This window comes from Sesamum indicum, linkage group LG9 (genome assembly GCF_026168435.1).
Source record: "Sesamum indicum cultivar Baizhima isolate 11 linkage group LG9, ASM2616843v1, whole genome shotgun sequence".
Taxonomy (NCBI): domain Eukaryota; kingdom Viridiplantae; phylum Streptophyta; class Magnoliopsida; order Lamiales; family Pedaliaceae; genus Sesamum; species Sesamum indicum.
The window spans coordinates 1,186,961-1,209,473 of NC_142665.1; the positions used below are offsets into that span (position 1 = coordinate 1,186,961).

The window sequence follows — 22,513 nt, forward strand, 5'->3', positions numbered from 1 at the left end:
CTTGAGCTCTGCTAAGTCCTACTGTAGCTTGTGTTCATTTGAGCCTGAGCCTTGGTAGTTTCCGAATATTCAATTCCCTGGTCTTACACCTGTTCAGTCCTATATAGTCTGGCATGCTATTAATCTCAGGAATTCAGATTTGGACAGTCTTGGGTTTTATACGTGACATAGTTGTGGCCCATGTCAGCAGCTTCTGTCCAAGAAAACTGAACGAACTTAAATAAGGTGAATATGTGATCTAAATATCAGTATGCCCCCTATAAATTCTGACGTAACTAAGGTAAATCGGCTGGTTCTTCTTGAATCCACACGGAAATGAACTTCAGTTGTTCCAGTTTCAGCTATATTTTCCTTTAATTTTACGAAGCTTAAAAACCAATGTTCGCTCAGGATCCATGAGTTGTTTTTCAATAAGTTCAAGAAAAACACTAGTCAAGGGCACACAAGAGTAAATGGAGAACTTGAATTACCAAAATTATGTGCATGTCTTTTCCCATCTGCTAATGACTCCGAATAAGTACATGAAAGGCGTTGATTACTGACTATGCAACACCTACAATGTATGCATTCCAAGAATCCTGCTGCTGGAAGCTGGTGGCCTCTTCATACTTCACGTCTCGTCCGACAGATAATCCATCCGTGCACCTAATTTGTTCACAGTCCGGCATACTGCGAATCCAGAAATGGACAGAGCGGAAACCAGCCTCTTCCAAACAGTCCTTAACTTCAGGCAAAGACCAGCTGGCACAAGAGAAAGCACAATTAACAAAAAGATATAGAGATTTGGGAAAAATTATATCAAATGGGCATGGAACTGAGCTTACAGTCTCCAGCTGTAGCTAAATGCATGTCGAAGCTTTCTGTGCTGCTTATGGAGATTGAAATGGAGACTAATTCTTGTTTTCCTCTGAATGATGTCAAATTCAGCTTGCTCCCAAACATACTGAAAAGGACTTGATATTAAGGCATGTTATAGAAATGTATATAAATCATATAGAGATTACGGAATTGATGAAAGTAAGGACCCACTAGTAACGACTTGGTGTAAGGAACAATTTGTTCCAAGAGGGTCAAATGCAGTAAGAACTAGTATATGAAAGTGCTAAACTGCTAGAATATCAACTTTCGACCCCATTGACATCATTTGATAACTTCGCAGCATAAAAAATGAATTAAATCTGATAACTAAATGTAAGAATTCACATTCCATTATAGGTAGAGATACATAATGACCGCAAAGATGCAAAGAGACAATGTAATAACAAGATATGCATTATTTCACAACAACCAAAAGAAATATACTTAGCAGTTTACTCTACATATTGATGATAAATTTGATATCAGATTTCACAGAAACACGAGGAAAGAGAACAACAAATAAACAGTTCATTTTCTCACAAATACTAGGGAACTGAGACATTCTCTCTGAATGGCAAATAGTAAGTATAGCATTGAGGCAAACATTGAAGGTAAGGAATAGCATACCGTAAAATTAGGAAATCTCCTCTGTAGCCTCAACACGCCCTCCGAAGATGTGCCCCCATATAAATCCATCACGAATATACCACCTTGCCTGCTAAGATCATTTAATGCATGCTTGAAGTACAAAACCAACTCTTTACGGTTATGCAGACAGCAGCAGCTATAGTTAAAGGCGCACACAATATCTCTCGCAGGCAATTGAATGTCCTTCAAGGATTTAGTGTTCTGAACTGTCTTTGGGCTTCCTGGAGATGAATTCGTACCAGTCATTGAATCACCCTCATTATTTTTCAACGTCATGTTCCGCATACTCTCATCTGGATTAAAGTTAACCAATTTCGATTCAAAAGGTTGCAAGACATTTCCATGAAACAGGGATATCCTCGAGTAGACATCCGCGCCTATTCTGTTGACATTGTTCTCCATACACCAGTTTAGTGCCTCAACATCCAAATCTAAGCCTACGGCAGTTCGTCTAGCATCACCATGGAGCCACTCCACACTGCCGAAGGCATAAGATGAGAAGGATTACATCCTTAGCATAATATTACATTCAGAAGTCAAAATAATGAATTAATTACGAGGTGAGACATTATTGATGGAATCAAGACAAGTTACAATAACTTGGTAAATTAAGAACTAAAATATTACAGATGAATCCAATAATAATTTTAATTAACTCCAAATGTTAGTTTCTAGTTGTGTGTTCTAAACGATCAAATTGCTCCAGTTAAATCTCGCGCCTCGATAGTACTACTCCAAAGTCATCATGCAACATTAAACCAGAGACTGATCAAGAAATTACTTTAGTATGCTCTAACCGAAAGAGGCAATCCCAACCGCTTCCTCAGTAACAGGTTAGTCATCGTTGCTAGTTGAAAGGGAACCTATCTTGGTGCCATTAAACTATATGAATTAGTTGTCTGTTAACCAAACTAGCAATTCTTCAAGTTAACACCCATATCAACATATTATTCCAACATACATCAGCGCTTCCTTTTCGGACATTACGGCAATAATGATGATACAGTGTAAAAATTGTATCACAGGTGACTCAAATGGTAATATGCAAAAGTGAGAAAATTCATGCATTCTTTAGGTCTTTCATTAACAAGCTACTTTCCAACATCTAAAGACCAAGCAAACCTTTAAATCAACAAGACAAAACTCCTCTTTAATGATTAGACTAAGTTCAAGTAACACCACTGAAAGAACCATGCTTGAAAAAAGCCAATATTAATCCAATAGGAAGCTTAGCATTGATATAAGTGCAAACCGACAAATAATTGATTCTATTTGTGTTCTTGGGATCACCTCATGAAAATTCTCAGCATCATACAGAAGCAGAGAACAAAATATCAAGTACACACACATAAAATAAATTGGAATCACCAATACGCGAGGAGAAATCGACAGCGGTAGCGTTCATGTACCTCAAAAGAGCAGTGCCACAAAAGTCCTCTTGGAGATGGAGGGGTGCCCTTCCCCCAACATACATCAAAAAGAATTTCTGCAGATAGCTTATATCCCCTTTAGGAGACTGCAAATTCATGTAAAACATATACAACGCACTCAGCTCCATTCAATGCAAGATTCATTACAATAAAAGAACATCAAGAAAAACATATTGCAAATCCCAGCCACAACACAAAAACGCTAGCAAAAAGGGTCTCCTCCCACCTGCACAGATTGTTGATAAAGAGCGAATTTTGAAGGCACACCACTATCAAAAGCATTAATTCCGACGGTTTCTCGTTCTTGGTTTTCTTCTTCTTCTTCTTCTTGGGATTCTTGATCAGAGTCGGAAAGAGCAACTCTTCGAGCAGAAGAAGCTGGTGGGCTTAACGGGTACTCATTAATTCTTTCTTCATCACTGTTCTCAAGAGTGTATGAAGTTCGCTTCCCTCTGCGGTGGTTGCGGCTCTGCTTCTTCCCGTGCTTTCCCATTTCCAGACAGCCGCCACCAAAGCTCTGTAGAGAAGAAGTAACACCGCGCCTCCGGACGGCCTTTTTGCTGCTGCTTATTATTGTCTCTTCTTGATAAAAAAATGGAAATTTTAAGAGCAAAAGGCTTTTTTCGATTTTATTTATAAAGTGTTTAATTTTATTAAATAAAATAAAAACATAACTATATATACACCCAGCGCAACGAAGTATATTTTATTTTTAAAGCCGTAATACGGGTCGGTTATGTTTTAACATTTTTAACTAATAACTAAAATACAATTTTAAAGAACCAATAATAAGATGTCAAAAATAGAATATGTATAAATTATTTATATACTTGATATATTTTCTCTCTAAATTTTAATATTATTAAAAAAATTATAAAACAAGACAAATTTTAAGAAATTATAAAAACAGGACATGTCATTACGTAATTTTTTTTTTAAAAAAAAAATAGGCAATCCCTATTTTTATGAACTTTTTAGATTTGTCTTATTTTTATATTTTTTTAATTATCTAAATTAAATATAAAAAGGAAAGACTCTTCATACTCACAAACGATGGTTAATGGACACCAGCGTACCAATTTTTTATAAAGTAAAAAATATCCTTCATAATAAAATAATTATCTTATTCAATTTTTTAAAATTTACATTAATCGATAAATTATTTTCTTTCTTTCTTTTTATTAATGTAATGTACTGATTTTATATATTTTATCTTATTTATAATATATTTTAAAATATAAAAAATTATTTATTATATACACGTGTGAATAAACGTGTTACAACAACTAGTATTAAAACAAGTTAACTTGTATAGTGCACTGAGAGTAGCATTTACTAAACACAAATATTTATTTGAAATTCTAATGCAATAGCACGTCAATTAGCACGACTTAGAATCTCCTGAATCCAATCCTTTCTGTCTTCCATGCGATAAGTCTCAATTGGTTGTTTTTTGTATTCACCAACGACAGGTATATTACATTACTTGTATGGTCTGCTCTTCAGTTGTCATTTACCCCCAGCTTTGCTATTTCATCAGCCTAATCTAATTAGAGGTATAGGTTTCGGCTTACTCGTCCTTCAAAGACATTCATTGGTGCAACAACTTTAATATAAAAAGATGGAAGCTGGATCTCCCCCGTATACCATAGACCAGCCTTGCTTTAAACGCTTCCTTTTATGCAGAAAGAAGAGGAACGAATGGATGAAAGGAGATTTGGGCGATTCATTACTGGTGGGTGGCTAAAGAAAGTAGGATCAGCTCTGTTTTTGGATGACCTAACTAAATATTACATTCATATTGGACAAAACTCAAGATTAAGTTGCTAGGGCTTCTTTTATAACTTTCTTGCTTTATTTTTAGGACTGATCCTTCGATTGGTGATCTATGAACCTTCTTTCTCCGGCCGTGGAAGCACATTCTTTCTGTAAGAAGCACTCTCTGGCCTTTATAGGATTAGGGGAAGATTAATTAAATGAAAAGCAAGGTTAAGAAGTAAGTGGTTTAGTGGTATGAATCAAGGGTGGTCGTTTTATTCCATCAAACCTGTCTTCATGTCCCTGTCAAGGGAATCCTTTCATCCATGTCGAGTAGGATCGTTTATAATATAAAAAATTGATTTTATTGGAAAATCGATGTCTTACACCATAAGAGGGAACGATAGCCTAACAAATAGTTTGGTCCGATTTGGGTGCCCATTTAGGTACCAAACAGACTCCATCATTGACAAAATGCGGCTTAATGTCAACAATAATACTTCTATATTTCGTAGATTGAGTTACGAATGAATGATACATATAATGTAAATTTATGTATTACTTATTTATACACGGGGTATATTATGGATTCTATTATTTTAATATCATTAAAAAATTATAAAAATAAGGCTAATCTAATAAATTTATAAAAATAGGAGAAGTCGTTACTTTATTTAAAAAGAAAAAAACAAATTTAGGCACGCCCTAGTTTTATTAAGTATTTGTTTGAATGCAGAGCCAGAAGCGCGTCCTCTAAAACGCGACTAAGGTCAACAATTGGCATCCCCATTCTTCGAGCGTGTACTTTCCGCAGCCCTTTCCCAAAACCCAAGTCTACACACAAATTTAATCTTAAATCCCAAAATATCAAGCCCCAAAATTTCCATTCTTTGTTTTTCCGATCGACGGCTCCGAGGAATTTACAGAAAGACGAGCTCAAATCAAGAATTTATTCGCAATTTATTTTGCGGTAATTGAGTCTAAATTTATGATCGGAGAGGATGTATAGCAATTTCAAGGAGCAAGCGATCGAGTATGTACGGCAGGCAGTGGCGGAAGACAATGCGGGAAACTACGCGAGAGCCTTTCCGCTGTATATGAACGCCTTGGAGTATTTCAAGACCCATCTCAAGTACGAAAAGAACCCTAAAATAAAGGAAGCCATCACGCAGAAGTTCACGGAGTACCTGCGGCGGGCTGAGGAGATCCGGGCCGTGCTCGATGAGGGTGGGTCTGGACCCGCGTCTAATGGGGATGCTGCTGTGGCGACCCGGCCCAAGACCAAACCCAAGGATGGAAACGATGGGGAGGATGGGGACAAGGATAAGCTTCGTGCCGGTTTGAATTCTGCGATTATTAGGGAGAAGCCCAATGTTAAGTGGAATGATGTTGCGGGATTGGAGAGCGCGAAGCAGGCGCTGCAGGAAGCCGTGATTCTTCCTGTGAAGTTCCCGCAGTTCTTTACTGGTATAATTTAATTTCTTTTCCTTTTCTGGCGTGTAGATTTTGAATTAAGCTACATCGATTGTGCTTGTGTTTTGGTATAGGCATATATGGAAGAAATTCAATGTTGAATTTGTTGATTGCTTTGTGATGCCTTTCATTTCTCTTGCTTGGTTGAAAGATGTCCTTTTTTTTCCTTTTCTTTCCCATAGCAAGCTGGACTTTATTTAATTGGTTGATGCATTTTCTTCTTCTTAAGAAAATTCCTCAAAGTAGTCCACTAGAGATGAGTCGATGATGCTTGCAGGATTTAGAACTAAGCATATGATTGTCATTTTGAAACCATTGCCATTTATTTTTTTGTGGTGTGTAATTATAATTCACTTTCATCTTGTGTAGCCAAGTTGCGTGACAACCAAAATTAAGCTAATAGTTGTTAGATGTCTACGTCCCAAGTCATTTCTTATTGCCATGTTCTTGAGATTATACTTCATGCGAAGTTGACAAGTATCAAATATCAAACGTATTTCTTTTAGTTGACAAGATGGACAAAGGCATTATAAAAACATGCAAATAATCTAGATGATGAGTTATGCTATATCTCTATGAAGAGATTTTTGTCTTGTTTCTTGAGGTCATACATCATGCAGAGTTGACAGATATCAATGCCAATACTTATTTCCTTTTAGTTGATACAAGCTGATTGTTGCAGCTTATGTAAGTGCATACAGTTCCCTATTAGTTGTACCAGTCAGCTTGACTAGAAGGTGTGCAATACGATTATATGTGCTATCTCCTTAAAAGTTTATATGGAATAGAACAGATGGTCTTAACGTGGCTAGTGGACAACTTACATAGAAGACATCAAGCAAACTTTTTTTTTGTATGAATTGTTATCTCATGTTCTTTTAGGCAAGAGGAGACCATGGAGGGCTTTTCTGTTGTATGGTCCACCTGGAACAGGGAAGTCATACCTAGCCAAGGCTGTTGCCACTGAAGCGGACTCAACGTTTTTCAGGTACCTTATCTATCCTGTGTTGCGCATATTTATTTTTACTTGCTGCTTGTTAATTTCTTTCCCTATCAAGGGAGCCTTGTGCTGTATATGCAGCTCATTCAAATCGAATTGCTGCATGTTGGTGTTGGTGTTTTTTTCACTGTTTAAGAATATGATAGCTCGTCCAATGCAGTCACTGTGGCATCAATTCTTTTCTGTTCTTCTCTTTCTTGCATTTATGATAAATTGATAGTCAATTTAATGAGTATTGAGATGGAAGTTTTATTATTGGAATCAGGATTTGAAATGTGAAATGGCATAACCAGGATTTTAGTCTTGGGAGGGAAATTGGGAGGATGTTTTAAATTTTGTGCCCAAAGGGGATTACCTTAACTTATTGCTGACAACCTTTGTTTTGGGGTTTCCAACTGGGTGTTATATCGACTCAAGGGAGTGTAGTTCCTCATGTTTAGCCATGGTCTTTATGTCGTAAGAATCATCTGCATTGAGAAAATTAGGAATATCACATGGAGCTAAGTTACTGAGTTGATATTTCGGCGTTGTGAACTTCGGATTTTCACAAAGTTGTAATATTGTTGTGAACTTGTATTGATACGAGGACTTGCTTATGATATTTTGAAGTGTGGTTAGGGGTGTGATATGTAGCTTCCCAACATGTGGATTGTGGTGGTGGCCTTACCCCAATTTGTCAGTGACTCTCATGAACAATGCACCATGGCTTGCATGTCATGAAGGATTAAGATTGGTTATTGAAATGTTGAGCCTGTTTGCGGAGAAAGCCCACCTGATTCTTGTAGATTCTTGGGATTTTATTTTGTAGCTGTAAATGTGCTGATGGGATCAGAAGTGAAGATATTGCTCTATTAATTGGTAAATATTTGAAACTCCGCGGAGATGTTGAATGCCTGCTTCTGTCATCAATAATGTGCGGTTCCTAAAGCATCGAAACTGAGAATATCATATTCTATGTTAAGTGAAAAGGGTTTCTGTTTTCTTGTTGCTTTCTGCTTTTAGTTCATAGATAATTAGTTATGAAGCACATACTGTTGCTTAACAAGTCTGTTATATGTGTTTGTCTATTTGAGGCTGTGCGTTTTCCATCCATATGCTATTTTTTGTTCCGAATTTATAATGATCAAGTGCTCAGCCCATGAAGTTGGCAAGTGCCAACTACTATTCTCTTTCAGTGTGTCTTCTTCAGACTTGGTTTCAAAATGGATGGGTGAAAGTGAAAAGCTAGTCTCTAACCTCTTCCAAATGGCACGTGAAAGTTCTCCTTCCATCATTTTTATTGATGAAATAGATTCCCTCTGTGGAACTCGTGGAGAAGGAAATGAAAGTGAAGCTTCCAGACGAATTAAAACAGAATTGCTGGTTCAGATGCAGGTAATTCTAATGAGTAGAAATGACTGAAACCATTCCTTAAAATTTATTTTCTGACACTGTAAGCAGATACATGAATAGCATCTCTTTTATGCCAGTCCGCTCTCCATTTGTTGGCTTCTCAGAGGGGTTGATGAATTTCTACATGTGGAAGTCAATTTGTTTTACCACTCTAATTGGAAGCATCTCTGCATTTCTTTATATATATAAACTTTTTCACTGAGTTACATGAGAGATCTTTGTAGTTGTTTGCTCTTTAAATTGAATATCCTCTAGTGCTTGTGATTGTTACGGGTTTATTTCAACAAATAGTAGGCACCTGTACAATTAGTCCTTATACCGTCCATCTTTTATTATTCCCCTGTCTTTTTACTGGTTTGCTCTGTCAAAAAACTTCTTGCACTTCAACTTGGATGATCTGCCCAGCCTTTCCTTTAGGAAGATCAGTCACTTGTCATGCAGTTCGCTTGAGGACAAAAGTGGTTTTGTGATATTTAACGTTAAATTTAAAATATTAATTTTAGATGATTTTAGACCGAAATACTCGATAAATGCACATGAATGTAGCTGAACAATTGTTTTATTTTTATTCATCTTGAAATTGTGGAGGTACCATTTATATGGAGGAGTTTTGAGTTTTTACCCTCAATTAGTCAACCCTCTGTTTTTCTCCATGGTGATTGGGTTCATCATCATATTCTTTGGAGTTTGGACACAGATAATTATTGTTTTACTTACCATTTTCCTCGGTGTTTAATATCAATTATTAGGGGGTGGGCCACACTGATGATAAAGTTCTTGTGCTTGCTGCCACAAATACTCCTTATTCTCTTGATCAGGTAAACATTTACTTCCTAGTAAATGATTTGTGCCAGAATACTGTTTTGCTAAACATATATTCTTCTATAGGCTATCAGGCGGCGATTTGACAAGCGCATTTACATCCCTCTTCCAGATGTGAAGGCTCGGCAGCACATGTTTAAGGTATTGAACTACTCTTTCATCTTGTCTGCAGTTCAAAATTCGTAATTGAAAATTAATGTGGGTCCCTTGTGGTGTCTTACTCTGTTATATGCAGGTGCATTTAGGAGATACTCCACATAATTTGACTGAAAGTGACTTTGAAGTCCTTGCTCGTAAAACCGAAGGCTTTTCGGGTTCCGATATTTCTGTTTGTGTATGTGCGCGGCTGATTACTCTCTGATTAATGTTTATTTTAAATATATTCTTCGTACACTCATCACTGAACGTGTTTCTGTACCAATCAATACGTGCATACAACTTTTTCATCGCATAAAGAATTGCCTTTTTGGATGACATAATAGGTGAAAGATGTCTTATTTGAGCCTGTACGAAAAACACAAGATGCCATGTTCTTCATCAAGACTTCTAATGGTATGTGGATGCCCTGTGGACCCAAGCAACCAGGTGCCATCCAGACAACCATGCAGGAACTTGCTGCAGAGGGACTCGCTGCAAAGGTATTGAACTTCCTATATGTATACATATATATATATATATATATGTTTATATAGTATATTTGTGATTGTATATATGTTGGTGTGTGTATGCTTATCCAATGTAAGATTGTACATGTATATGTTGTCTGTAACCTGGTAATATGGATTCTGAACGTGGAACTTTGTGCAATTAGAGTTTAGCTTAAGTGTTGCTGGAGGTCCAGCCCTTGTGGAGTTCAATTTCGATGAGAGAAGTAGGTAGTGATAGATGAGGATAAAAGTAAGAAAAGATTGCCCCTTCTATGTGAAAATATAATATGATGCGATCAAATTGGGCATTTATGGCATCGGTTACCATCTTACAGAATTGATAATTATCAAGCTTAAGATTGGAGGATAGCTATGTTATGGATGATATGTTGTCCTCATGACATGATATTCACCTACAAGGGAATGTGAACAAAAATTAACAATGGTTTCTAACTTTCACTTTACATGGAACTAGTATGCTTGTTTTGGGAACCATAAAGATAGAAGTTCAATGAAATGGCGCCAAGAGATTGTATCTTCCCTGCCTTGTAATGGTATAAATAGAAATTTACTAGTAGTTCTGCTACAGCTAGAACAATAAGTTAACCTTTTTCTCTTTTTAGAAATAATAATACGTCTTAAATTTCATCCCTACTGTAGTTTATCATTGGCAACTAAGTGCAATTTACTAATGATTGGGGTCCCCCTGTAGATCATTCCACCTCCTATATCAAAAACAGACTTTGATAAAGTGCTTGCAAGACAAAGACCAACAGTCAGCAAAGCTGATCTTGATGTGCATGAGAGATTTACAAAGGAATTCGGAGAGGAAGGTTGAAGAGCTTCAAGTTCTTAGGCTGCTACGACTCATGCAGTTGCTCTCGTTTGTATATTATCTACTCAAACATTAGCCTCTTCAAGCGGGAAGGTTGGATGATTTTATGTTTTCCTCCAGGATTTGGCAGGAAAATGAGCTGACACTTCCCAAATCGCATGTACTTATTGTTGTTTACAAATATTAAACTGCTGCAAGAAACATTGTCAATATGGTGTTGCATTGGAACTATATGAAGGCTTCGTTCCATAACAATTGTTTTGTCTTGTTTTTACAAATGAAGGGCTCTTGAAACTGGTTTTCATGTTGGTACTTCTACCATCCCATATCCACACGTAAAAGATTCAATGTGATGTAAAAACACCAGGCATGGGGTTTGCTCGGTATGGTCTCAACTAACGACCAGAGAGGCACCGCATGAACATCAATTCAATAACATTCCAGAACGAGTTAGAATTGTCAAGAAAATCATTGATTATATTTGGCTAGAGATCAAGGTTCCCAACTCTCGTATTGTTGTGAACTTAATGATGGGATAAAAATTCTGACTTGGTGAGCAGAATTTAAAGATGAAATTCCACTTCAGCTGGAAGACGGTGTGTACTTCTCCTCCAACAATTCTTCTTTCCCCATTCCTTACTGTTTTGGGGACATAACCTGACAAATATATAAAGATGCAGCAACAGAAATATTCTTTAAAATGGCATTGCAGCATTAATTTGTTCGGTTTCTGAAATACTGGTCACAGAAGAATTGGTCATTTATTAATCTTCAACCATTATTTTTCCGCCAACGCAATAATTCGAAACCACAGCAATACTTTATAGAAAAGTTCTAATTGAATTTGTCGTAGAACTTTGTGCAAAAATTCACTCAAATTGCTTTCATAATTTCACTGGTCTTCACATAACTATCTATCAGTTGACAATTTTCAGCACTTGGGTACTTTTATGTTTTTCTGTCAGAAAACTAACAGCAGAGTTCCATGTCTACCAAGTTTTTGCTGATATTTTAATGACAAAGACTAAATCAGATTCATTCTTATACTTTAAAATCGCTTCAGTAATGGTCTTTTTGAATTTTATTCTAAGAATATCTGGAGAATCTATACTCCAAACCGATAGGAGTTACACTAAGGATACAAACAGAAGCCGGCTCGAGAGTATCATTCAGAAACAGTCAAATCTCAAAAGGATGCGTAGTCCCTTCTGTGTAATCTGAATGATGCGTTTGTACTTGGGCAAAATTTACGTCCCAGCCGGCTGATAGCTATATTAAGCATAAAAAACTTAGTATGATGGTGTATAAATGTCCCACAGAACTGATCACCATATGCAGTTCTTGATACAGATTCTTTCTCAAATACACTTAACTATTGTAGCACCATGAAGTTAGTGAAACTTTTTGCATTAATCTTCTTGTTTGGATTTGCATTCGCAAATGGAACTACCTCTAATAATAGAAAGGTAACAAGTGCAAAAAGTCATTGTTTATCTTCCCTGCATCAAGCATTCGTATACTAAGTAGCTGTACAACTGATGAGCTAGTTTAAACCAATACTTCTGGCCATCAGCTGATTAGACCAGCATATCAGAACGAGCAACTAATCTGTGGTATATGTATAGGCTTATGGTTCAGCTGGTTAATCTTCATATTTTTTCAAATCTTGCAGCATTACATAGTTTACATGGGGGATCACTCCTTCCAGGACTCAGAATCAGTAATTGCAGCAAACCATGAGATGCTTACCTCGGTAATGGGAAGGTAAGCATTTTATCATCAGTTTCTAAAGTAGCCGTTTTTGAGGTTCTTCAAGTTTCCAAGTACCTGTGAGCAAACATTGATACTGATGCAACAAACCTTCTTATATGTCTGAGAGAGTTAATACCTTATGCCTGACAAAGGAACTCAATGCTGTTGATTTATTCTTTCAGCTATCAGGGAGCACAAGATGCAGCAGTAAATCATTACACGAAAACTTTCAGAGGCTTCTCTGCAATGCTAACATCGGGTCAAGCAAACCAACTTGCAGGTTGGCCTGATTAAGAATGTGTTTCGTAAACATGCTCAGCTGTAACGAATGCAAGGCTGTCTCTTAGAATTGCTGCTAAAAGTACTTTACATGGAACATAATTAGGGTAAATTTCAGCTCACAGTCGAAATCTGTATACCAGGTATTTTTGTAAGAAATTAGAGATGAAGCTGCACACAATAGAGACTTGATTAAATCACAAGAACTGTGGTCAATTGTCACTATTAAGACAGCAACTTCATGCAATGTTTTATAACATTCTCGCCACAAGTGCACTCAACGTTTAGATGTTTCATGTTGTAGGATTGCGAGCATGTGTAATTTCACATCAACAAGTTGCAGTACACAGATTATAAAATCTGCGTTATTTAGGTTTTGCTTCCACAAAAAAATGAACACGAAAAAGACGCCAACTAATTGTTTTTCTTTGACTGCAGAGAGTAATAAAGTTGTGTCTGTATTCGAGAGCAAGACAAGTCACATCCATACAACACATTCATGGGAGTTTTTGGGCATAAACAACTTGGAACAGTATCATCAACAATCAAGAAACTCAACATCCAACGTTGTCATTGGGGTTATTGACTCAGGTAAAAGTATTCTAGCTATGTATTCTTTGAACCTTCCACTTGTTTTACTCTGTATAATTGACTAACTACGAAAGACAATCCCACCAACCATCTTCCTTTCAGGAGTTTGGCCTGAATCCAAGAGCTTCAGTGATTATGGGCTAGGTCCTGTGCCAGCTAAATTCAAAGGTGAATGCACAACTGGGGAGAACTTCACATTGTCAAATTGCAACAGGTCATTGCAATGAAATAATTAACTTTATGCAGTAGTCATCAACATGATACATGAACATATATGACCCTGTGATCAAAGTTTACTTCTACTAAAGTTGATGATACCAATTGATTCCATTTTGCAGAAAGATTGTGGGAGCTAGGTTTTACTATGGAGGTTTTATAGCAGATTATGGCCCTCTTGAATCTTTCAACCATACATTTTTCGTATCAGCTAGAGACAGTGATGGGCACGGGACCCATACCTCGTCCACTATTGCTGGTTCAGTGGTTGCCAATGTCAGCTTGTACGGAATAGGGAGAGGCACCGCAAGAGGAGGTGCACCGGGAGCTAGACTTGCAATCTACAAGGCTTGTTGGTTCAACCTCTGCAGTGATGCAGACATTCTCTCCGCTATAGATGATGCAATCAATGATGGTGTAGACGTTATATCAATGTCTCTTGGACCAGATCCACCCCAACCAATCTACTTCAGTGATGCAATTTCCATTGGAAGTTTCCACGCATTTCAGAAAGGAGTGGTTGTTTCTGCATCAGCTGGGAACAGCTTTCTCCCCAAAACTGCAAGCAATGTTGCTCCTTGGATCCTTACTGTGGCAGCAAGCACCATGGATCGTGACATTCAAACTAAAATATACCTAGGAAATTCACAAGTCATCCAGGTAACTATTTGAAACTACCTAAATAGATGACCCCATACAAAATCTTCTTGCTTCTGATCACTTAGAGTTTGTAATGTTGTAGGGTTTTAGTGTAAATCCAACCGAGATGAAGAGCTTCTACGGTTTAGTGACTGGGAGTGCTGCTGCAGCCCCTGGAATTCCCTCAAGAAATGCTAGGTATTTTCTGCATTTGTAAAATCATTCTAGACTATTCTCTAAAATATTACATGGTGACTCATAAAAGAGTTCAAAATGGGAACTTGAGGATTCAAAACCCAGCAGCATGAGATTAGTCAAAACAATCTTAATTTCTTATTATAGATTTCAAATGCTTTAGCTTTGAATTCATCAACCAAGCACAGCCTCAAACAATTATTTCACCAGTTGATCTCCATATTCCATTTGCTTATAGTTGTTTCAAATCATATGCTAAATCACAAAAGTTAATTTAATATCATATAAAGTACAATAGGAGAGGTACTTTGCGCCCTTATGTCCTTGACACTTTCTGGCCAGCATGTGCCACCTAAAATTTTTCTAATCCGAGAAGGCTTTCTTTTCTAGGAGATTCTTTGGCAAACCAAATAAAATCATGTTCATATTATCATATCTTTTGAACCTGGAAAAGTACCAGAAATGGCTCAAGAATGACCCAGACCAGACAAACAACACGATGATCAAGCTTACTTATGATTCTTGCCTAGCTTGAACTACCATTTTTCTCTATTTCATCTGACTTTGTTCTTTTTGGTCTCTTAGCTTCTGTAAGAGCAATACCTTAGATCCTGCTTTGATTAAGGGGAAGATCGTTGTCTGCACACTCGAGGCAATTCTTGATAACCGTAAAGAAAAGGCTACTTCCATAAAACAAGGTGGTGGTGTAGGTATAATACTTGTTGATCCACTTGCCACAGATGTTGCCATTCAGTTTGTACTACCAGGTGCACTAATTAGTCTTGAAGAAGCAGAAGAGCTTCAAGCATATATGGCTTCACAAAAGTAAGTGGAATTTCACGCATAGTCACAAGGCACAGGCAATGTGACAAATATTAACTACAGAAATAATATTATGATTCCAGTGTTAATTATTACCTATACTTGTTTGGTTGTTTTAGGAACCCAGTGGCTAGAATATCCCAGACAAAGGCAATTTTGGCCACTAAACCAGCACCACAAATGGCAATGTTCTCATCAATGGGTCCTAACATCATCAGTCCTGATGTGATTAAAGTACGTCTGACTTGAATCCTGAAGTGATTTTGCAATTTGACGCCTCGAAATGCATTTGAACGGCACAAGTTATAGGAGAATAGCACTTATTCTCTTATCTCATTAACAAATATTTATTACAATCTAAATCTGACATTATTACTTTTTTATCTCAGCCGGATATAACAGCACCAGGTGTGAATGTTCTAGCAGCATGGTCTCCATTGTCTACTGACAACACTGCTGGAAGATCAATTGACTACAACATAGTCTCTGGCACTTCCATGTCATGTCCACATGTTTCTGCAATTGCTGCCATTGTAAAATCATCTCATCCTTCATGGAGCCCTGCAGCCATCAAATCTGCAATAATGACAACAGGTATCTTTCAACTACTAAAAGGCCTCGAGTGGGAACTTATAGATTGCCTAATTGTTTACGTATATTCTTGTCTTTTTGGCACAGCAACAATTCATGACAACACTAAAAATTTCATTAGAAGACATCCGAATGGCACTCAGACCTCACCGTTTGATTATGGATCTGGACATATCAATCCAGCGGCAGCAATTGATCCTGGATTAGTTTATGATTTTGACACTAGCGACATTATTGATTTCCTCTGCAGCACTGGTGCAACCCCTGCTCAGCTGAAAAACCTCACTGGTGAGGTCATGTATTGCAGGAAGAACCCTAAATCATCGTATGATTTTAACTATCCGTCAATTGGAGTCTCCAACTTGAGAGGAAGCATATCAGTGCATAGAACAGTTACATATTATGGTGAAGGACCTGCTGTTTATAAGGCTGAAGTAGACCATCCAGCTGGTGTAAATGTCTCAATCACACCTAATGAGCTCAGATTTGAAAAAAATGGGGATAAGATGTCTTTTGTAATAGGTTTTACCCCTTATAAGGCCAGTAACGGAGAGTTTGTCTTTGGGGCTTTGACATGGACTGACGGAATCCACGTTGTAAGGAGTCCCATTGGCCTTAACATACTTTCTGTTTAGGAGGTGTACTTAGTGAATTGCAAGTCACTTAGCTTGGGACAGTGATGCCACTTTCTTTTCACCAAATTGTAGTTATAAGAAACAAATGAGTACGGCATGAATCATAGCTCATACAATACTGAACACCACTGCATGCGCGGGCTGCCACTCTGACACATGTGATTTTTCCAACAGGTGAATCATCTTTTCTACAAATGTATTTATAATTCAATAACTAGCTCATATGCATCAAATGCAGTCTTCAGAACATAGTATGAACCAAAATGTCATACAAAATCTTAAGTGTCTTTGTTTTGTTATTGTTTGATGCTCATTTGCTTTTTTATTCATTTCAGTCAACTTAGTTAAAGTAGCAAGCGTATGCTAAACAAAAGGCAGTGAGAAAATGACGCTCATCACGTTTTACTTAATCCATAAGTAGCTCATAAAACAAGCAAAATACAGAAATTTCATTCAGATCCTCGGGGTTGAAGTGAAAGTATGTACATCTATATGGTGGATTATAATAGTGATAATGTCTATAAGTGGGACGGATCAATTAATAATGGCGGACTTCGTTAGAAAAATGGAACTAAATGAATCAAACGAAGAAATTGTTATGCATAACAGCAACATGACATTCACTGTTTATGGAATTAATTAGTGTTAATAATTCTGTTAACATGCACAACTGCGGGTGGATATACAATTGAAGAACTACAGCTTGGTTGGATCATGTAGTTATACTTCTTCGGCAGTGGTCTAATCATTTTTTTGCGAAAACTACACAACTATGGATAACCAATGAACCTGTCAAGGATCAAAAAGTGTGGGATTTAAAGCCGCCAGGTCTTCACGAAGCTCCTTAGTGCAGACTGTTTGCCATCAGAGCCAATTAGTGAAAGAAATGCAAGGTTGCTTTGGCTTGAACTCGTAATCTCAAGCAAAATGGAGGGGCGTACTGAGACCAGTGTCCCTAACCTAATTCCCCATATTCAGATAGGAATCATGTGTAGTATCTGACCATGTAGAAAAATGAGCAGTTCTGCTGTATAAGAAGCATACCAGTCATTTACACATCACCAGCAGCAACAAGAAAATAGGAAATCTGTTCTTCCCATAGTTATTCTGCATGAAGAATGCCAAATATATGTCTGTAATACCTGAACAATTCCTCTCAGACCAGTCATGTTATTCTTCTCACACATCCCACACTCAGTTTGCTCCTTAGGGATGAATGCATTAAGTATCAAGTTTAAATCAAGAAGTAAGCTGCAGTGAAGAGCTTATTTTTCAAAGCTCTTGCACTCCAGTTTTTGAAGGTTGCTCATATATATACATATACATATGTATATTCAATATTTGACAGGCTGCCTGAAAGTTCTTGCACAGCCACAAACTTCCATTCTATTTAAAAGGCCTCTTAGGGATGGGCCACAAAACTTCCTGCCATCAGCTTCACGGAATCTTGTCCTCGAAGAGGCAAGTGACTTGGCAACCTTTCTGGCTTTCCGTTTGGAAGACACCCAAAGCGTTCATCAACCCATATCTTCTTTGGCTAGGAATACCTTCTTGTAACAGAAATATGAATGTCTATACTGTCATTAGATCAACCACCAGAATGCTTTTATATGAGTGGAAACCACATGACAATGGTATTTCCAAAAGTGTTGTGGTTTGTATGGGGGAAACTTGCAATTTACGTCCCATCACTTGCCCCTTTTTTGATTTTTGTCCTATTGTTTTACGACTCAACATATTTAGTCTCGCAAGTCCAAAAGAATTGCGATTTACGTCACATTACCCAATTCCGTTAAATTGTTAACGAAAGGAGCAATGCACATGCGTTGCACGCGCTCCTTCTGTTAACAATTTAATGGGAATGGGTAACGGGACGTAAATTGCAATTTTTTTGGACTTATTGGACTAAATATGTTGAGTCGTAAAACAATGGGACCAAAATCACAAATGGGATAAGTTATGGGATGTATATTGCAATTCTTCCTTTTGTATGGTAATATAATGCACCAGATAGGATAAGCTCCCATATGAACTTGTACAATCAATGGGAATTCTCATGAATGCCCTAGGGATCAGAAATAAACAAGTTTTTCCATCATTATTACTCCTGATCCATAGTAACAAGATGCTCTTGTTTATGAAGTTCTTGTAACAACCTCAAATTCAGAAGCTTTGCAATTCACTTAATGTCACCAGTAATCCCCACAAGAGCATAAGCCTTCACTAAAGTGATGGAATCGATTTGAATCCCTGACAACAATTTCTCTCCCTTCTATTTTTGTTATTAGCTTAATCACAGTGTGGCAATCACCACAAACTCGAAGATTCTTTATGATTCGTATCGGAATACCATGAGGTATTGCTATTAATCCAAAGGCAATAGCCAGCCTCTCACTATGCCGAGAAAGGATGGCTTCTTTTTGTTCCTCTTCAATATCATGGAGTACATAATTTGTATCCGGCTGATATCCTGCATCCCTCAAACGAATACTTATTTCTCCTAGTTTCATATAAATGCGATCAGATAAAGGATGTGAAACATCACCAGCCATAAAAGAGTATGTCTTATTCTTCACCTCAATCCAGCTATATCCTGTTTCTTTCTTAACCTTTCTCTCATCCATCAGTTTTCTCACTTTCGCCCTATCTCGCCAGTGTCCAGATGCAGCATATAGATTAGCTAACAAGACATACGCGGATGAGTCCTGTGGTTGACATGAAATGAGTTTTTCAGCTGCAAGTTTTCCAAGCTCTAAATTTCGATGAACCCGGCATGCAGCCAAGAGAGTACGCCAAACAGTTGCCCCAGCAGGAAAGGGCATCCCATCAATAAGAGCCATAGCTTTATCTAGCATCCCAGCTCTGCTGTACAGATCAACCATGCATGAATAGATCTCCATTGTGGGAGAAATATGAAGATTGTTCACCATCATGTCAAAATATACTTCACCTTCACTCACCAGTCCTGCATGATTACAGGCAGAAATGACACCTATAAATGTGATTTCATCCATTTCCAAGTTTCTCTCCTGCATTTCCTTAAATACCTGTAGTGCCTTTTCCCCATAACCATGTTGTGCGTAACCTGAGATCATTGAGTTCCAAGAGACCAAGTCTCTTTCCTGCTGCCTCTTGAAGACTTCATTTGCACTCTGAATATCGCCTTTTTTTGCATACAAGGTTACAAGGGCACTGCTTACCATAAGAGCATTACTATAACCAAATTTGATTGAACTTGCATGAAACTGTTTCCCTTGCTCTACAGCTGCAGAGGGTGTGGCACATGCATTGAGTATACTAGAGAAAGTAAACTCATTTGGCTTGACACCTTCCTTGGCTAACTGACCAAAAAATTTTACGGCTCCTTCTGTATCCTTGTCTTGGGCGTATCCAACTAACATGGCAGACCAAACAACAACATCCTTCTCTTCTATTTGTTTGAAAACTTTTGCAGCATCAGTGCCTTTTCCTATCTTGATATATGCGTCAAGCAATGCTGTCCCTACTGAAGATGAGTTTTCATAATTGGTTTTGATAATTTCTGCATGCACTTGAAACAAAGAAATAGTTGGAAGGGCTGCAAGTATTGTCGAATAAGTGTAGTGATTAGGTCTAACGTTTTCTCTTCGCATTTGGAGAAACATATCTATCGCTTCTAATGCTCTACCATTCTGCAAACATCCACTAATGACTGCTGTCCATGACACAACAGTCTGAGCTATATCCACAACCGAGAACATCTTGATTGCATCATCCATCTCAGAGCCTTTCATGTAGCACGCTATAAGAGCTGTTCTGATGTTATCAAAACATACAAACCCACTCTTCACAACCTGAGAGTGGATCTGTCTGGCAAAACCCAGTTCTTTAAGGCTAGTACATAACTTAACAACAGTGGAAAAAGTTGTTTCTGTATATTTGACACCTGCAAGCCTCATCCTATAAAACATCTGAAGAGCATCCAACTCCAGCCCGTTTATAATAAGACCTGCTATTATCCCATTCCAAGAAACTCCATCCCTAAACTCTATACCATCAAACACATCTCTAGCTTCCCTGATCATACCAGATTTTGAATACAGACTAACCAAAGAGTTTCCCACAACTCTGGTTGAATCGAAACCACTCTTGATAACCACACCGTGCACTTGAGCTCCACCCCGCATTTCACCTTCATCTGCAAAAGCTCCAATAACAGTTGCAAATGTGAAAGGGTTTGGTTGAACTCCCTCAAACTTCATCAAGCAAAAAGTTTCTACGACATTTTGAATCATCCCCTTGTGTGCATAACCAGTCAGTAACGAAGTCCAAGTCACTACATTCTTCTCTCTGATCTCCTCAAACACTCTCTTTCCATCATCCAAATTTTCATTCTTAACATACATATCCACAAGTGACGTTCCGACACTAACATCCTCGAAGAAACCATTTTTAACGCACTGGCAATGTATTTGTTTACCGAAAACATCATGTTTCAAGCTTGCGGAAACCTTTAATATACAAGAAAGGGTGCACCCATCCACTAAAACACCCACACTATTAATTAGTGCATAAATTTTTACTGCTTCTTTGTTCAGACCATCACGTGAGTACTCAAAAAGCAAGTGGTTGTAATAAGAAATATCCCTCTGCAGACATTTGTCAAACGGGTTGTGCGTCCCCTGAAAACGTGAGAAATCAACAGGGTCATCGCAGGTCCCGGAATCAAGTGCAATCGCAGAGGAGTGATAGAAATGAAACGCTTGAAATGGTTTGCAAAAGTTGGACAGAGACTTGAAGGAATTTCTTAAAGGTGGTCTTGGAAGAATCATAGTAATTCCAGGGAATTTAACATAAATCAATTCCCAAAAAGGAAAATTAATATAACTAGAAATAAGAGAAACCAGCACAGCAATTAACACGAAACTTCATGGGAACATTGGTTTCTTGGATTATGTAGGAGCAAGTCTTAACAGTGTTCATGTTGCTGTAAGCCGAGGAGTCCTGAAATTCAGATTTTGGTGCCAACAGCAATAGCTTCAAGTATTTGGGGGTGGGGGGGATGGGGGGGGCATCCCTTTTCTGCCATCGTTTGCTTCTCATTTAATTAGTCGTTGAAGCCAACTGAACCTGCTTAATTAAATTTTATTATATTTATTCTATTAAATAAAATAAAAAAATTATTATAATTATTAGGATGAATTAAATTTAAATGTATGTGAAAAAATTAATAAATTTAATTAATTAAAAATATATATATTTTTTGCCAATCATTCTTCTTGAATTCACATGTTAATTCTAAATTTCAATAGGTTATTTATTTTAATACCTTTTATTTTTGTAAATAAAATAAAAAATTAACATACTTAGTATATGATTATAACACAAACACTTTATGAATTCTGATCAAAATGGATTTGAATTTAAATAAAAACTATACCAATCACCCGACAACTATCACTACCTAATTAGTTAATATTTATTACTATAATAAATCAACACAAATAAATTTTCATTTAAAAATCTTTGATGAGTCTCAATTTCGCCAATTAAATTACTATTTAAAAAATATGATACTTAATATTGATAATTTAATCTGAAAAATTTAAGTAGCTAGGAAACTCTTGATGCTAAAATAATGTTGATTTTTTTTTTAAATTTACTCATTGCAAACACAATTTCGAAATAATTTTTGGACAAAAATAACAATAAAAATAAATCGTAAAAGCTTTTTCGTCTACCATTTCGTAACGTAACATCACAAAAGCAATAATAATTTATTATTCTCTATATTAGTGCTCGAACTTACCTTATATTTACAGGAACACAGAGAAAAAAAATAATGAATATAAATAAAAACAGCTGCATTTAAGATATATTTATAGTCGGTGATATGAAATGTAGAATAAAGTATCAAATTGCAACAAAAAAAATTCAAATTATATTAAAAG

At 37.1% G+C, this 22,513-nt stretch overlaps 4 protein-coding genes across 4 annotated transcripts; 2 read left to right on the plus strand and 2 right to left on the minus strand.

Moving 5' to 3' along the window:
* Positions 1–445: 445 nt before the first annotated feature.
* Positions 446–3,535, minus strand: LOC105170005 (S-adenosyl-L-methionine-dependent methyltransferases superfamily protein). The gene is made up of 5 exons (XM_011090576.3): positions 3,163–3,535; positions 2,916–3,022; positions 1,486–1,984; positions 825–943; positions 446–741 (listed from the first exon to the last, which is right to left on the minus strand). Exons 1-5 carry the CDS (start codon positions 3,427–3,429, stop codon positions 543–545), a joined length of 1,191 nt encoding a protein of 396 aa, XP_011088878.1. The 5' UTR covers positions 3,430–3,535; the 3' UTR covers positions 446–542.
* Positions 3,536–5,471: 1,936 nt separating this feature from the next.
* Positions 5,472–11,118, plus strand: SKD1 (AAA-type ATPase family protein). The gene is made up of 8 exons (XM_011090575.3): positions 5,472–6,161; positions 7,050–7,155; positions 8,343–8,541; positions 9,309–9,377; positions 9,448–9,522; positions 9,617–9,715; positions 9,864–10,019; positions 10,741–11,118. Exons 1-8 carry the CDS (start codon positions 5,696–5,698, stop codon positions 10,864–10,866), a joined length of 1,296 nt encoding a protein of 431 aa, XP_011088877.1. The 5' UTR covers positions 5,472–5,695; the 3' UTR covers positions 10,867–11,118.
* A 743-nt stretch (positions 11,119–11,861) lies between these two features.
* On the plus strand, positions 11,862–16,973 carry LOC105170003 (subtilisin-like serine-protease S). The gene is made up of 11 exons (XM_011090574.3): positions 11,862–12,329; positions 12,536–12,627; positions 12,798–12,895; positions 13,333–13,485; positions 13,588–13,699; positions 13,824–14,361; positions 14,444–14,538; positions 15,121–15,360; positions 15,477–15,591; positions 15,747–15,951; positions 16,036–16,973. The coding sequence occupies exons 1-11, from the start codon at positions 12,249–12,251 to the stop codon at positions 16,581–16,583; spliced, it is 2,277 nt and encodes a 758-aa protein (XP_011088876.2). The 5' UTR covers positions 11,862–12,248; the 3' UTR covers positions 16,584–16,973.
* Positions 16,974–17,159: 186 nt separating this feature from the next.
* Positions 17,160–21,656, minus strand: LOC105170002 (Tetratricopeptide repeat (TPR)-like superfamily protein). The gene has a single exon (XM_011090573.3). It carries the CDS (start codon positions 21,392–21,394, stop codon positions 18,773–18,775), a length of 2,622 nt encoding a protein of 873 aa, XP_011088875.1. The 5' UTR covers positions 21,395–21,656; the 3' UTR covers positions 17,160–18,772.
* Between the last annotated feature and the right edge of the window lie 857 nt (positions 21,657–22,513).